Source organism: Alosa pseudoharengus, unplaced genomic scaffold, assembly GCF_046254945.1.
Source record: "Alosa pseudoharengus isolate Yale_2024_CS ecotype anadromous, Long Island Sound unplaced genomic scaffold, YU_APseudo_1.1 YU_APseudo_1.1_scf_14, whole genome shotgun sequence".
In the NCBI taxonomy this organism is placed as follows: Eukaryota; Metazoa; Chordata; class Actinopteri; order Clupeiformes; family Clupeidae; genus Alosa; species Alosa pseudoharengus.
Genome location: NW_027468609.1, coordinates 24,788,786 through 24,804,234, shown reverse-complemented (window position 1 = coordinate 24,804,234; position 15,449 = coordinate 24,788,786). Strand labels below are relative to the sequence as shown.

The 15,449-nt window shown below is 39.6% G+C and overlaps 1 protein-coding gene and 1 pseudogene across 1 annotated transcript in view; both read left to right on the top strand.

Moving 5' to 3' along the window:
- The first annotated feature begins 2,782 nt into the window (after positions 1-2,782).
- Positions 2,783-6,954, top strand: LOC143123145 (guanine nucleotide-binding protein subunit alpha-14-like; annotated as a pseudogene).
- Positions 6,955-11,259: 4,305 nt separating this feature from the next.
- LOC143123143 (guanine nucleotide-binding protein subunit alpha-14-like) overlaps positions 11,260-15,449 on the top strand; it is a 5,903-nt gene continuing 1,713 nt past the window's right edge. The window contains exons 1-6 of the mRNA XM_076284323.1: positions 11,260-11,633; positions 13,668-13,852; positions 14,052-14,206; positions 14,377-14,505; positions 14,721-14,850; positions 15,115-15,268. Of these exons, the coding sequence (XP_076140438.1) occupies positions 11,513-11,633; positions 13,668-13,852; positions 14,052-14,206; positions 14,377-14,505; positions 14,721-14,850; positions 15,115-15,268 (874 nt within the window). The 5' untranslated portion in view covers positions 11,260-11,512. The remainder of the gene's footprint in view (positions 11,634-13,667; positions 13,853-14,051; positions 14,207-14,376; positions 14,506-14,720; positions 14,851-15,114; positions 15,269-15,449) is intronic.

Genomic DNA, 15,449 nt, shown 5'->3' with positions numbered 1-15,449 from the left:
GATTAGGGTTAGAGGTTAGGATTAGGATTAGGGTTCATGTGTCATGACAGTGTCATGTCACTCTAATGTCGATATACTGTCAAGTGTTACCCAATATTTTCATAATATGCATACAGTTATGTGCAGAATAATAGCAGTGTGTTTTTAAATATTGAATAAAGCTCAAAATCTTTAGAATAGCTGTTAATTCCATAATATCAAAGCATTGGGAACACTGCACATTCAATTTCAAATCAAAACATGACCACAATTGATCAAGTTTGTGTTATACCTTTACAAAAAGTGAAGAAAAAGTAATGTTAGGCTGTTCAAAAAAATAGCAGTTTTTGCATTTTTCTTTACAAACTCAAACATTTAGGCTACTGTATAAACTGAAAAATGTCTCAAGATTTTGCTTTACTTTGAATCACTGCACTAATATCTAGTTGCATTACCATTATTTCTGAGAATTGCTTCACATCTTTGTTGCATGGAGTCGACCAACTACTGGCACCTGTGAACAGGTATTTCAGCCCAGGACGATTGAATTAGGCTACATTCCACAATCCCTCTGCATTTCTGGGTTTTGCCTCAGAAACAGCATTTTTTATGTCACCCCACAAGTTTTCTATAGCAGGGGTCGCCAACCTTTTATGTACCATGGACCGGTTTGATTCCCTTTTTTTTCCACGGACCCGTGGGGGGGTTCGGGGGTTCCATGTTCCGTGTTGTGCATGCATTACTTGAAAAGAACTAGCTCCAGTTATGTATGAACAGTGAAGGTAACGAACTCTTAAAAATGTGAAAAACATGAACTTGAAGAAGTGAAAATTGAACAATATGAACTATGAAAATTTAACAACTTGAAGCTACATGTGTGAACATGCTTAACAAAATGTGGTAACAAAACATGGGAACGAAACGTTCATTACGAATATACTCAGTGGGAGCCCTGTGCTTGTTTCCCTGCAACAAGAAGGTTCCATCTGGGGGTGATGGAAGGACAAACTGTCTGCGGCCCCCATGCACTGAATTCAAGCCACAGATAATTTGCTGCGCAGTTGATCAAGATACCGCGGACCGACAAAAAAAGAAAACAAACGTTTCTGCTATCGATGTCATTAAACATGGAGCCATACAATAAAGTGGTGGTATGAGCGTTCATTCAATGCAGGCGTCTGCGCGAGAGAAACTGAAACTAATCAATAACGTTGGTATCAAAGCAAAGCTCTGCTTCAACCTGTTGAATGCTATTTAATTGTTTAACGACACTTACTAGAACAACGTTGATTTTTGGAACTTCCATAGAAACAGAGCAGATACTGTATAATACACTGTATAGCACTGAGTATTGTATAGTCAAATTTGAATATAACGTGGCCAAAAGCTAGCCTTCTTTCTATCTGTTAAAGATCAACAGATCAGTGATTTGCGCCTATCTGCTCGCCAAAAAAGATGGTATTGTGTTTTTCTGAATCCTTACATTCAGGCATTCAAATTAAACTTCATTAAAAAACAGTCTTTTTTCTCCATTTCCTACCAATGTATGATGCTTGCATGAGGGAAACATCCCAAAACAATAGCACCCATATCATTCTTGCTGTTTTGAGAAGTATTTCTTTTCTTATGCAAGCATCATGCAACCATGCAAAAGCAATGAAACTAATTATATCTTACATTAGTAAAGAAGATGTGCATGTCACAAAACATTTAAGTGAAAGTGCATGTATAACAATATAGGCATAATAATGATTGTGATAATGATAATGACAATTTGATTTGGAGGGAGTGGGGTTGGGTACGTGTAGATGAGCCCTATGACCCCAAAGTCTGCCATGACTGGGCCTCAGGTCAAAGAAGTTTGAGAAAGGCTGTCTACATAACCTGCATCAGATTGAGGTTTGCAGTGATGCGCCTGAAGGCACGGGTTGAGGACCCAGTCATTTATGTCACAATATGCACATTTGTTTAAATTCATACCTACGTAATCACCATGACCAAAATTGTACTTTTTTTTTACTTTGAATCTAAATATATTGACCTAAATACCGACCCATTTTTTTTTATTTTTTTGGCTGTTACTGCAAACAAGAATATTTTTAAAGATGGCCTCATGACTGTGAAAATGCCTGACATTGAACCACAGTGCTTTAAATGGGAGCCCCCAGTATCAGTCATCAAGGCATCAAAATCTGCCACAAACACTTACAACTCACAATATCACTCATAAACACACACACACACACGGACAGAACCACCACTGTTCAAGAGACCATTTTGGGGCTAAACGTGCTTTTTCTCATTTGGTTGTTTTCTGTTTGTTTATAGAGCAGAATGAGCCACTGCTGTCCAAAGGGCCCATTTGGGTGAAATTATTATTATAATTTATGTTATTATTATTTATTATTATTTACTATAGGGTTCTAGAATAAATAAAACAGTGTGTTTGAAATAATGGAATTTGTGCTCTCTCATGAAGCTGGGTCTATGGGACATGGGGAGGGTGGGTCTCTGTTGATCGGGGGGGGAGGGGGCGTGGCGCCACGAGTAGTTCAAGCAGACGTAGGGCTATCATGTACTTCGATCAGGGGGGAAGGGGCGTGGCATTGGCACAGTCCCCCCTGAGAAACAAAGTCTCACTCCTTGCAAACTTCAAAACTTGAGAGCCCTGTACTTCCATGTTACTAGTTGGTGAGTCTTTGCTAACTTTGAGGTCAATTTTGTTTCTAGCTTTTCCTTTTGCCATTAAAAGTTTACTTTAAACTTTAGAATCGTGAACAAACACTAGGGAAATATGCTCAAAATGGATGAGTGTTGTGTATTATGCGACAATGAGAGCAGAGAAAGCCTCAGAATTCACAAAGAGATTGAGAGCCAACTGGAGCTCGACAAGAGTCTCTCAAAGGTAGATAAAAGTGTTGTTCCTTGGTGAGTATATTATGGCTAGTTTAACAATAATTGTTTATTTAATAATCTAATTTCAAGAAACAGGTAACAAAGTGTTATGTTTAGTGTTATGTTTACATTATCCCAGAGGGTACCTCAGCTCTTTACACATACAGTAATTGTTTGGTGTTTATATCATTGTATAGTTTTGATTTATGAATAATTTGAAATGAAACTTTGAATTCTAGCAGAGCTCTTTGACAATTACTTGTATACTTGAATATGGAGATTATGCACTATACGGCCACTGTATGTGTCTGCTTGCAGTGCCTTGTTCACATTACCACTCCAAATCGGATTTGTAGCATATCCAGATTGTATCTAGCTTGGTTTTTTGGTAATGAGGACAGTGAAAACCCACATGAGATCCGATTTTTCCAAATCTGATTCAAACCACATATGGAGGTGGTGGGCCAAAAATGCCAGGCTGATTTTGTTTTGTCCCAGTCCAGCTCTGAGTATATCTGATTTTCTCATCATCATAATCCTCAGTGTGGTTAACCTGATTCTTTGACACACAGTCAGACTCATTCAGGGATCACTGCATCTGATAGTACAGCACATAGACTACAGGTTGCAGAGGGGGATAAAACTTAATGAAGAATATGGGCCATTATCATCTTTAGCGTAGTTGCACCAGTGTGGAAGGTAGTACATTTGCTGTCTTTAGCCGGTTTTTGTTTAGCCTTGCCTGGCCCGCCTGTATCTCTATGATTGCCCTGTTCATAAGAAACATATCACCAAACAACAATCAACAACAAACCCTAGGAAAATACATAATATTCAATCAATCATCCAACCTCATCATTTTTTTTTAACCAGGAATGCCAATAAATGTGGAGGGCGCAAGTATTTTCCCTTTCTATGTCTCTTTCTGATTTTTTTTTCTGTAGGAACACAAGAAAGTGGGAAGAGTACTTTCATAAAACAGATGAAGATTCTCTATGGCGGTGGCTACTCTGACGATGAGAAGAGAAGCTTCACCAAGCTGATTTACCAGAACATCTTCCGGAACATTAAGGTCCTGATTCAGGCCATGGAGACCCTTAAAATCTCATTTGCAGATGACCACAACATGGTTGGTTTCCCAGTGGCTTCTACCATGCATGTTTTGCAACCCATTACTAGGAACTGCTTTGGTCCAAAGTTGCTTTCACTTCTATTGGGTTACACTTTACTTGACAGTATCGACATAAGAGTGACATGACACTGTCATGAACGTGACATAAACAAGTCATAAACGTTTATGACATAACGCTTCTGTCATTAAGTGTCATTCGGTGTTTGTCATAACAAGTTAGGGTTAGGATTAGGTTTAGGGTTAGAGTTAGGGTTAGGGTTAGGATTAGGGATAGAGGTTAGGATTAGGGTTAGGGTTTAATATCGACATAACAGTGACATGACACTGTCATGAACACATGACACTGTTATGTCACTGTTATGTCGATACTGTCAAGTAAAGTGTTACAGTCTATTGTTTATTGTTTTACTATTTACTAATTTATTGTACTATTAATACATAGATATATCTATCTATCTAATAATTATAGTAACATCCCAGAGTGTACATTTAGTTATTTATTTATCATACAGTGTGTCTTCAATTCTTGATCACTTCACACCATTAGTCATGGAATTCAAGAGATGTGTTTCTTTGCAGCAATTTGCTCAGATGCTCAGTGGTGTTCAGGCTGAGTTGGTGACCAGTCTGGAGCCTCAGTATGCAGATACCATAAAGCGGGTGTGGGCAGATGACGGACTGCAGGAGTGCTACGCCCACCGTAGGGAATTCCAGCTCTCAGACTCGAACCGAATAGTGAGCTCTCTGTGCTCATTTCTTATTTCTGTCTTTGGTGAAATGCAAAAAGGCACACTCAGACTACAAGTTGGAGAGTGTTTTTTTCTTTGAACCTTGTAACTTCCCATCTTTCTCTCTGTTTCTCTCTCTCTCTCTCTCTCTCTGTGTGTGTGTGTGTGTGTGTGTGTGTGTGTGTGTGTGTGTGTGTGTGTGTGTGTGTGTGTGTGTGTGTGTGTGTGTGAATGTGTCTGTTAGTTACCTGAGTGCCATGGACAGGATATCTGCTATTAATTACTTTCCCATGCTACAGGACATTCTTAGGGTAAGGGTGCTAACCACTGGCATTATTGAGTACCCTGTTGATATCTATGGGAGCAGCTTCAGGTGAGGAACTCTAGTATGTAGTCTAAATCTATCCAGGGAAATGTATATTAGAGTTGTATGAGTCTGAAGTCACTCCTGCAACTTATTTGGCGTAGTAAGTAGCTACCAACTTCATGGGAAAAGATTTGAGACCCATACAGTAGATCATTCTGATGGGGATGTTGATCTGTACTGTAAGTTGCTTGGGATAAAATTGTTGTTGTGATGTTGTGCGGAGTCTGAGAGGAAGCATCTGATTAGTCATCTATGACAGGATGTTGGATGTTGGTGGTCAGAGGTCAGAAAGGAGGAAGTGGATCCACTGTTTTGAGAATGTGACCTCCCTCTTCTTCCTTGTGGCACTGAGTGAATATGACCAGGTGTTATACGAAAGTGACCAAGAGATGAGGCACACACACGCACACACACACACACACACACACACACACACACACACACACACACACACATACACACACACACACACACACACACACACACACACACTACATACATTCATTGTAATGTGGTATAGAATTTGAATTTATGTCAAAATAGTCTTTGCAGAGTAATATTACATAATACACTTACACAAAATGTATACTGTTCATCATGTGGTCTTTATGCATTTTGTCAACATGATCTTAGAATTGACTACCATCATGTCATAACATTGATATTCCTCCTTTTTGCAAGAATCACATGGTGGAGACCAAAGCACTATTCAAGACCATCATTTCCTCCAACTGGTTCACAGAATCTTACATTGTCCTTTTTCTCAACAAAATAGACATTTTAAAGGAGACAATTTTAAAGTCAAACTTGGCTGACTACTTCCCTGCATATACTGGTGAGTAGAGCCTTTTGACAAGTTATGGCAATATTACTTTAAAAGTGAAGTTTTCTCTAGTTTGTTTCAGGTATTTTAATTTTCCATAATGTAATTCCCTGAAAGTGTAGGGAATAGGGATTAAGAGATACAGTGTAATTTTACAATGTCACATAATGTTTTGTTGTACAATTGTAAAAGGCATCCTATGCAATTTTTTTACATTAATGTAACAGCTTTGAAGCTACTTTCATGAAATTAACATGTAACAGGAAGAAGCATGCACATAGCATAGCAGACAGGCCCCGCTGGTGGCAAACCAGCCTTGCAATTTGGCTGTCGGCACCTCCTTGACATCACACGAGAATCGTGAAACATTATCTTGTCAGTAGATAATATGGACTTTTGGAGATTGTCTTTGCTTGTTACTAGTCCTTTATGTGTATGTGTCCAAGGGAAAGGGCTCAAGCCGTGGGAAGTATTTGCAATGCCAAGGTAAAATATAAATACTCTAGTCTAGAGGGAGCCATAGAATCCTGAAACTGCATTGGATGCCTTTAAGCATGATAAAGTATGAAGGCATATCACTGCTCCTATTATGTTAAGTTTCATATCTATAAATAGATGCTATTGCTTCATTGTAAAGAGAAAGGGAGACTATGAAAATGTTTGTGATCTCAACTACAGGCCATACCCAAATAGGATATTGATTTTACATTATTAATAACATGTGCAGGTATTCTTCAATCTTGGACACTATGCACTGATATACTCCCGCCATGTAATTGTACAGGTCCCAAGCATGATGCTGACAGCGCTCAGAAGTTCATTTTGAAGATGTATGAGCAGCAGGACCCAGACCGTCAGAAGTCCCTCTACTCCCATTTCACGTGTGCCACTGACACGGAAAACATTCGCTTTGCCTTCAGAGCTGTCCAATACATGCCAAGCCTACGATGGAACAATCTGACGTTCAACCTGCTATAGCCAACACCAAAAGAGTGCCCACCGATTTATGGACAGGGTAACATGCGTCTCTTTCTGTGTGAGTGTGTTTGTGTGTGTGTCTGCGCAAGTGTGTTTGTGTGCTTGTGACTTGTGTAAGGGAGAATGTATGACATGGGTTCTTTACTGTATTGTATTTATGAAAACATTTGTATAAACGTATTGTTGAAATGTATATAACGCAACATGTATATGTGCACAGTTCTGCACGCGCATCTAGTTTTGCTGGTAAACGGGAAACCCGTCTATTGGTCTGAGCGTTTTTTTAAAACGTAGGCAAGATGTTTCATTCAACAGTGCTTTCTCGTCTACCTCCAGTCACAATAGCCAGACTGCACTGGGTCAAATGTCACTATGAAATGCGATTAATCAGCATTAAAGTTTTTAATGTGTTATTATTTCTGTAATTAATTAATCGAAATTAACACGTTAACAGCCCTACTTTTAACATAATTCTTTGCCTTTTTACCACTTTTAGTTAATTTTAAATTGTTTGTTTTAGTTTTTATTGTTTCTTAGTATTAACATATTTTCAATGATGTTTTATCAGTTTTAATTCTAGTTATATTGCTTTAAACCTGAATTTAAAGGAGAATTCCGGTGTGATTTTGACCTAAAGTGTTTTGAAACATGATACCGAGTGTGAACGTATGTCTCATAGCCCATCTCGGCTTGTCCCCTGCACTCCGAAATCTGGCGCTAGTTAGCCGATGCTACCAACAAGGCGGTCAATGGTTGTGCCTCGGCATCGGCATAGCCATGCAAATAAATCACTGTTTTACACCATTTACGAGGCTCAATGTATCTCCACACTTCATTGGTAGACTTCCAAGGGCCCTGAGATTTAAAACGAGACATTGAGAACTTTGAAAAAGCACTGGTAGTTTACTTACAAGACGATTTATACAGACAGTATCTTCTCGAAGTTTAGCGTTTGCAGCCATCTTGAATTTAGTCACGATAAGTCGAGCGACGAGTAAGAATGAACAGGTATGATAAGGGATCAGATTCCAAAAAGAATTCTGTGGAAATGCATGGATTACAGTTTCTTCCAGTAGCAGCAACTGGAATCCATGCATTTCCACGGAATTATTTTTGGAATCTGATCCCTTATCATACCTGTTCATTCTTACTCGTCGCTCGACTTATCGTGACTAAATTCAAGATGGCTGCAAACGCTAAACTTCGAGAAGATACTGTCTGTATATATCGTCTTGTAAGTAAACTACCAGTGCTTTTTCAAAGTTCTCAATGTCTCGTTTTAAATGTCAGGGCCCTTGGAAGTCTGCCAATGAAGTGTGGAGATACATTGAGCCTCGTAAATGGTGTAAAACAGTGATTTATTTGCATGGCTATGCCGATGCCGAGGCACAACCATTGACCGCCTTGTTGGTAGCATCGGCTAACTAGCGCCAGATTTCGGAGTGCAGGGGACAAGCCGAGATGGGCTATGAGACATACGTTCACACTCGGTATCATGTTTCAAAACACTTTAGGTCAAAATCACACCGGAATTCTCCTTTAATTACACTCTTTCTTTTACCATTCTTTCATTTTGTTGTTTTACATTTTTTAATTGTATTGTAACTCTATTTTATTGTTTTAAAGCTGTTTTATTCCATTCTTACTTTTAACTTATTTTGTAAAAATCTTTGGTTACACTTTACTTGATAGTGTCGACATAAGAGTGACATGACACTGTCATAAACGTGTCATAAACAAGACGTTTATGACAAAAAGATTCTGTTATTAAGTGACATTCGGTTTTTGTGACAGTGTCATGTCACTCTTATGTCGATACTGTCAAGTAAAGTGTTACCAAATCTTTTAATTTCATACTGTAAAGCACATTGAGCTGCCCTGTGTATGAACTACGCTTTAGAAATAAAACTGCCTTGCCTTGCCTTGCCTTGCCTTACCATCAACAGTGATGATTTGCTGGGAGGTTGAAAACTTTGGCATTCCTTATATTTGGGCCTGTGTAGTTTCTTGACAAGAAAAAAGATAAAATCAAAACCCAAGATGGAGGAGCCGTTGACCGAAAGACCCGTTCCAGTCGGGAGAAATGCGTTCAGTGCTTGACAATATCGCCAAGTACTAAACGCATCTGAATTAAAGACCGTGGAAAATAAGAATGTGTATGTCGTGTGCAAGTTGTGTAAAAAGTAATCCTAATGTAATCAGATTATGTTACATGTTTTGGGTAATCCTATTGATTATGTTACTGATTACAAAAATTGCCATGTAATCTGTAGTCATAATGGATTACATTTCAAAGTATTCTGACCCAACCCTGCTCCTGTGTATGAAATGCGCTATATAAATAAACTTGACTTGACTTGATCATCAAAAACAGCATCCTGCATCCTACAACTCAACTTCAGAGTAGGTCTATAACTTCGTCTAGACCAGTGGTTCTCAAAGTGTGGGGCGGGCCCCACTAGTGGGGAATAGGGACATGACAGGTGGGGCATGAGAAACAGGAGGGAATTTGTTTTTTGTGTCTATTTTTAATAATGCCTTTCTTTTTTGAAACATAAATTCAAAACAAAACAGCCACACCCAAACATAAATGTCATAAACAGACCAACACATGAATTAAAATAACATCTTGATCCAGCGGACCGAGATGGGAAATGTAATGTGGAACCAAAATACGAAATCAGGTGGGGCTTGAAAATTCCCCACCTCCAAAGTGGGGAATGACAGAAAACGTTTGAGAACCACTGGTCTAGACCCATCCACGTCCCTGAGGAGAAAAACATGATGGAAGACACGATCCATCCACCGCACCCGATGCTTGTCAGGTACAGCTAGAACACTTCGGCCCCTACCTTTTAGCCAATTAAAATGGGCAACCCCAACCAAGCTGTGGGTTTGGTCACACCCCATCTTGTTGAGCTGAGGTGGTGGGATCATGTTCAGTTTGATTTCTCACATTTAAAAAAGTTACTTTTTCCTTAAAAGAAAGAAACAAGTTGTTGGGAAATTAACAATCAAAAGTGTTTGTGGTAGCCTACATGCATTACAATCCTATTTGACCGATTACAGAAATAGGGATGGAAATGTTCCTTTAGTCTTCCCAACAGTCTCACTCTTCAATACCTCAGCCAAAACTTGCTTTCTGATATTCTTTTGGAGACAATATGTGTCCTTTGAATTTTTGTATTGGTAAATGTTCATGTGTTATTGAATCACGTGGGGTGAAGGGTGGGGGTGCACTGGAAGAGAAAGTAAGCTTGTTTTTATGAAGACCAGATGTTAAAACTGTCCTGTCAATCCCATGGTACTAGTTTACTCACTTAAAGAGTTTTTTTTTATGTTGCATTATTGAATAGGGGAAGCCTGACCTGAAGTGTGGAGGCTTACTGCCACAGTCTAGCTTTCTCTTCACACTTCCTTGTACGGTTTCACAAAGTAGTGCATTGTGCATGTATGCAGCAAGGCAAGATACTCAAATTTCCACCTTACATTCCCAACTCAGTTTGTCTCTGTTCTGCTTCTGTGGGGGTAATCCAAGAAGCAACAGTGTGCAATGGTTCATCTTGCTGAAACATTGGCCTTTGTTTAAGTGTCTGTCAAGTTTGGAATGTCAGTTACTTTGCAGTACTTTAAGGTTTACAGACCAGATTACTGAATCTCAAATAAATGAAGATGGAATGACCTCATTGGAAATACCACTTTAAATTTCCGAAACATTGGATTAACCGTTTTAATATCTGAATGGACAACATTCCTGCCCCTGTACAGTTGTATTTGGTGGTCAACAGTCACACCCATATTGTGTGGTGTCAAAATGAGCTGCAACTTCACAAATACGCACAACCTCTTCACAAATACGCACACACTCACACACACCAATAGGCCAGAATGCGCTGAGCAATGAACCTGTATTTTGTCCGCAGGCAATTGGCACATCTGGATATCTCCTGGCCACCGCTGCAGGAGACTACTCTCAATACGTCCAATGGCACAGAACGCTCTGCAGTGGGTTCAAACAAGTCTAAAACAAGTGATTTTTTTGGATAGGCTATAGCTTCAAATTGCATTGTCATTATAGCCTGGAAGCCAGCCCGAGAATTGAGGATGACTCAGGCTACTGTCCAAACCCTATCTCCATCTTTAGGCTATCTGTAGCTTATTGTAATTTCTTTCCAAATAAATTATACTCTTAAATGTTTATTGGGTTTCCCCTAGCAAACTTGATGGTTTTAAATTGTAGTGTGGTGTAAAAGCTCACGTAGCCTAGGCTATGAACACCTCACGCTTCATAGGCTACCTCAACACCTGAAAAGCAACCCGCCCAGAAATTCCGAATCATTCCACGTAGGAAGCGGAAGAATGGGGTATTTTCCCTGAGCGCAGCGCAGCTCTCGCTCGGGAAACATCGACCTGTGGAATTCTCGGCATCTCGTGAAATTAAACTTCATAGCCTATACTTTAATATAACTAGGTTGATGACTCTTCGCAAGCTTTTATGTCCGCTTTTATACCATATCCTTTTACTTTTTAATTTTTTACCTACTGTTTAAATTACTTTTGACAACTTTGACATTGTGCTTATATGAGATAACAGGTGAAATTTGCTCAAAATGTTTGGTTGTTGTCTGTCGGACGAAGACAGAGAACGCGTCAGAATTCACAAAGCGATTGAGAGACAACTTAACCGTGACAAAAGAGACGCGACAAGGGAGTTAAAACTTCTGCTTCTTGGTAAGTAGCCTATTGTGTGTATGTGTGTGTGTGTGTGTGTGTGTGTGTGTGTGCTTGCATGCTGATGGTAGTTTAACATTCTTTCATAGGCTAATCAATGCTTATTTTAACGTCATCAAACCTCTGAGTTTGGTTAGGTCATTTTGAGTGTTTATAGTATGAGTTTGAGTGTTTATAGTTTGAGTGTTTATGCCGGTATGTGTAGCCTACACTACACATACCGGCAAGGATTTCACTTCCATTAACAGGTTGAAACTTTATCTCTTAGGTAGGCCTATATGAGTGTCGGAATAGCCTACACTAGCCTTCTTTCAAATAGGATCTCTTACAGTTTGTTGAGTCCTAACCCATTCACAGAGGACACATACAAATGTATGCAAAGCAATTATGCTGTTATGAAAACCACAAAAGACTGTTTATCCTGTCAGAGTATCATCAGGGAGGTGTCCTCAGATGCACAGGGCTTGATATTTCATATAACTCTTATTTTTATGCTTCACGTTATTTCCTGTTGTATTTGCATTCAGTGAACACAACTGGGTATAAACCTATGGGACCCGACGTTTTAGGCCTACTGAAATAGCCTAAGCCTTTTTAATTGTTATTGTGAAGAAAGCAACTAATCCTCTTTTGAATGATTTCAGAATAATTATTGCAGTCCACAATTATTTATGTTAGTTCATAAGCTCAGAGAGAGAGAGAAAGAAGATCTGAGTCAAGACAAGTTGACCTGATGAAGCTTTCCTCATTCTTTGACATACAGTCAAACCGATCAAGTGGTCACTATCTCTGATTATACTATCCTCATTTTGCCAAACCTGTTGAGCATGTAGGCAACAGGTTCCTGAGACAAAACCCTTAGTGTAGGAATAGGGGCCATATTTCCCGCGTCTAATGATTGTCTTTAGCCTGGTTGAGACGGCATTTTTAGCATAGTTGTGCTGGTAAACTGAGATACAGTGTGGGAGTTCGCGCATTAGCTGTCCTCCGCAGATCTGTCATCAATGGAAGGCCCTTGACTCATTATTGTTGGCAGGTAGGCCTATGCTAGTGCATAACATAACATATAACCACAGCACAGGTGGTTATAACAGTCTCGGTCTGTTTTATTACGATGTTGACTTCAAAGAGAAATCACTGTCGTGAAATATTCATGATTATTAGTCTTGGTGAAAAGCCTCTTTAACGGCCTGGCTTGGCACGTAGCGAAAGAATGTGGAGGCACAGTGAGCGATGCGACTGTGAGACACCAGGGGGCGTTCTAACCCTCATCCTCTTCGTATTACGGTCTACCAGTAAGCCTGTACATAGTGGCTTGCAAAGGCATACATCCTCCTTGAAAGTCATCACCGTTCCCTAGTTTACAAAAGATACTTACACATATTCTTCCAAATCAGTATTTCCATTATGAGCATGCTATAGTATACGTTAAAAAGCTAAATAAGTTGCTATTCACTTGATATCATTAAGTCACCTTAAATATAAATACTTGAGTTACTGTTACTCAAATATTATAGCTTAAATTGATTGAGTAAATGAATGAAACATTGTAAGGTAATCCGTTTCCTCAAATATGTTTTGTTAGTTTGTCTGTTTGGGTTCACAGTGATATGTAAGTCATTCCACCAACGAGGAACCACAGACAAAAAGAGTCTTGATTATGATCTCTCGCAGAGAGGCTACACTAAGCACATAACTGAAGCATTCCGTAAAACTGGTCTAATTTGATCATATAATCCAGATCCAGTAGTTGTCCTGTAGGTCAGAGTGAGGAATATTTATTTAATTCTGGCTGCTATAAGTTGTTTTATTTCTTCAAAGGCAGGATATTTAGGAACGACAGTGTTTACCTTTGTCACATAACACACAGTATACATGTTCAATGTGAACACACACACACACATACACACACACACACACACACACACACACACACACACACACACACACACACACACACACACACACACACACACGCTTTCCTCTTTCTACTTTTTGCACCAATTTAATTTTTTATTTATACTTTTTCTCTAGGAACAGGAGAAAGTGGAAAGAGTACTTTCATCAAACAAATGAGGATCATTCATGGAGCTGGCTACTCCAACGATGACCGAAGAGGCTTTACCATGCTGATCTACCAGAACATCTTCCAGAATATCAAGGGTCTGATCCAGGCCATGGAGACCCTCAAAATCTCATTTGTGGATGACAACAATATAGTAGGTTTTCTTGTAGCTTCCACCACACATCCATTACTTACATCCATTATTTTGAAATGTCAAGGTACTGTGCTTAAAGTGTGTGTGTAGTACCACAGTACAAATGATCTGCAAGCAGACTACTATGCAATGTGTCTTTACATAAGGTAATCACTTCACACCACTAGTGATAGAACTCAAGAAAGGTGTTTCTTTGCAGCAATATGCTCAGATGCTCAGTGGTGTTCAGGCTGAGTCAGTGACCAGTCTGGAGCCTCAGATGGCTGCCGCCATCAAGCGGGTGTGGGCAGATCAGGGACTGCAGCAGTGCTACGAGCGACGAAGGGAGTTCCAGCTCTCAGACTCGGCCAAATAGTAAGCTTTCACTTCTCATGTCTCTCACACTCAGACTATGGCAAAGGAGTGTTTTCTTTTCTTTGCACCTTGTAACTTCCTTCTTTCCACGCATATTTTCTGTGTGTGTGTATGTGTGTGTGTGTGTGTGTGTGTGTGTGTGTGTGTGTGTGTGTGTGTGTGTGTTTTAGTTACCTGAGTGACCTGGATAGGATATCTGCCGTTGCTTACTTGCCCACGGAACAGGACATTCTTAGGGTCAGGGTGCCAACCACGGGCATTATCGAGTACCCTTTTGATCTCCAACAGGTCATCTTCAGGTGAGCAACTTTAGTATGCCGAATCTATCCAGGGAAATCTGTTGACTGAAGTCACTCCTGTAACTTAGTTGGCATAATAAAATGAAAGATTTAAGACCCGTAGATCAAATATCCGATGAGGATGTTGATCTGCACTGTAAGTCGCTTTGGATAAAAGTGTCCAGTGATGTGGTGTGGAATCTGAGAGGCATAGTCTGATTGGTCATCTCTGATAGGATGGTGGATGTGGGGGGTCAGAGGTCAGAGAGGAGGAAGTGGATCCACTGCTTTGAGAATGTGACCTCCCTCATCTTCCTGGTGGCACTGAGTGAATATGACCAGGTGTTATACGAGAGTGAGCAAGAGGTGAGGCACACATACACACACACACACACACAAACACACATAACAAATGTAACTGCATACGTGTATTACAATATATGTTCTTTAGAATTTGAATAGTTGTGTGAACTGTGATTTGTTGCAGTGTAATATTACATAATACACTTACACAAAATGTATACAGTTCATTCATAATGTGGTCTTTATGCCTGTATGTCAACATGATGTTAGATCTGACTAATATCATGTCATAACATTTGATAACATGTTCCTTTTTTTTTTTACAAGAACCGCATGGTGGAGAGCAAAGCACTATTCAAGACCATCATCTCCTCCAACTGGTTCACAGACTCTTCCATCATCCTCTTCCTCAACAAAAAAGACATTTTACAGGAGAAAATTTTAAAGTCACACCTGGCTGACTACTTCCCTGCATACACTGGTGAGTAGAGCCTCTGCTCTTTTGACAAGTTAAGGCAATGCTACAGTGAACTGTACTTTGAAACTGAGGTTGTCCAGTTTTTTCTAGGTCTTTTAATTTTCCGTAATGCAATGTCCCGAAAGTGTAAGGATCAATATTAAAAACAAATCGGATTGAGGAATGTTATGTAGTATTACGATGT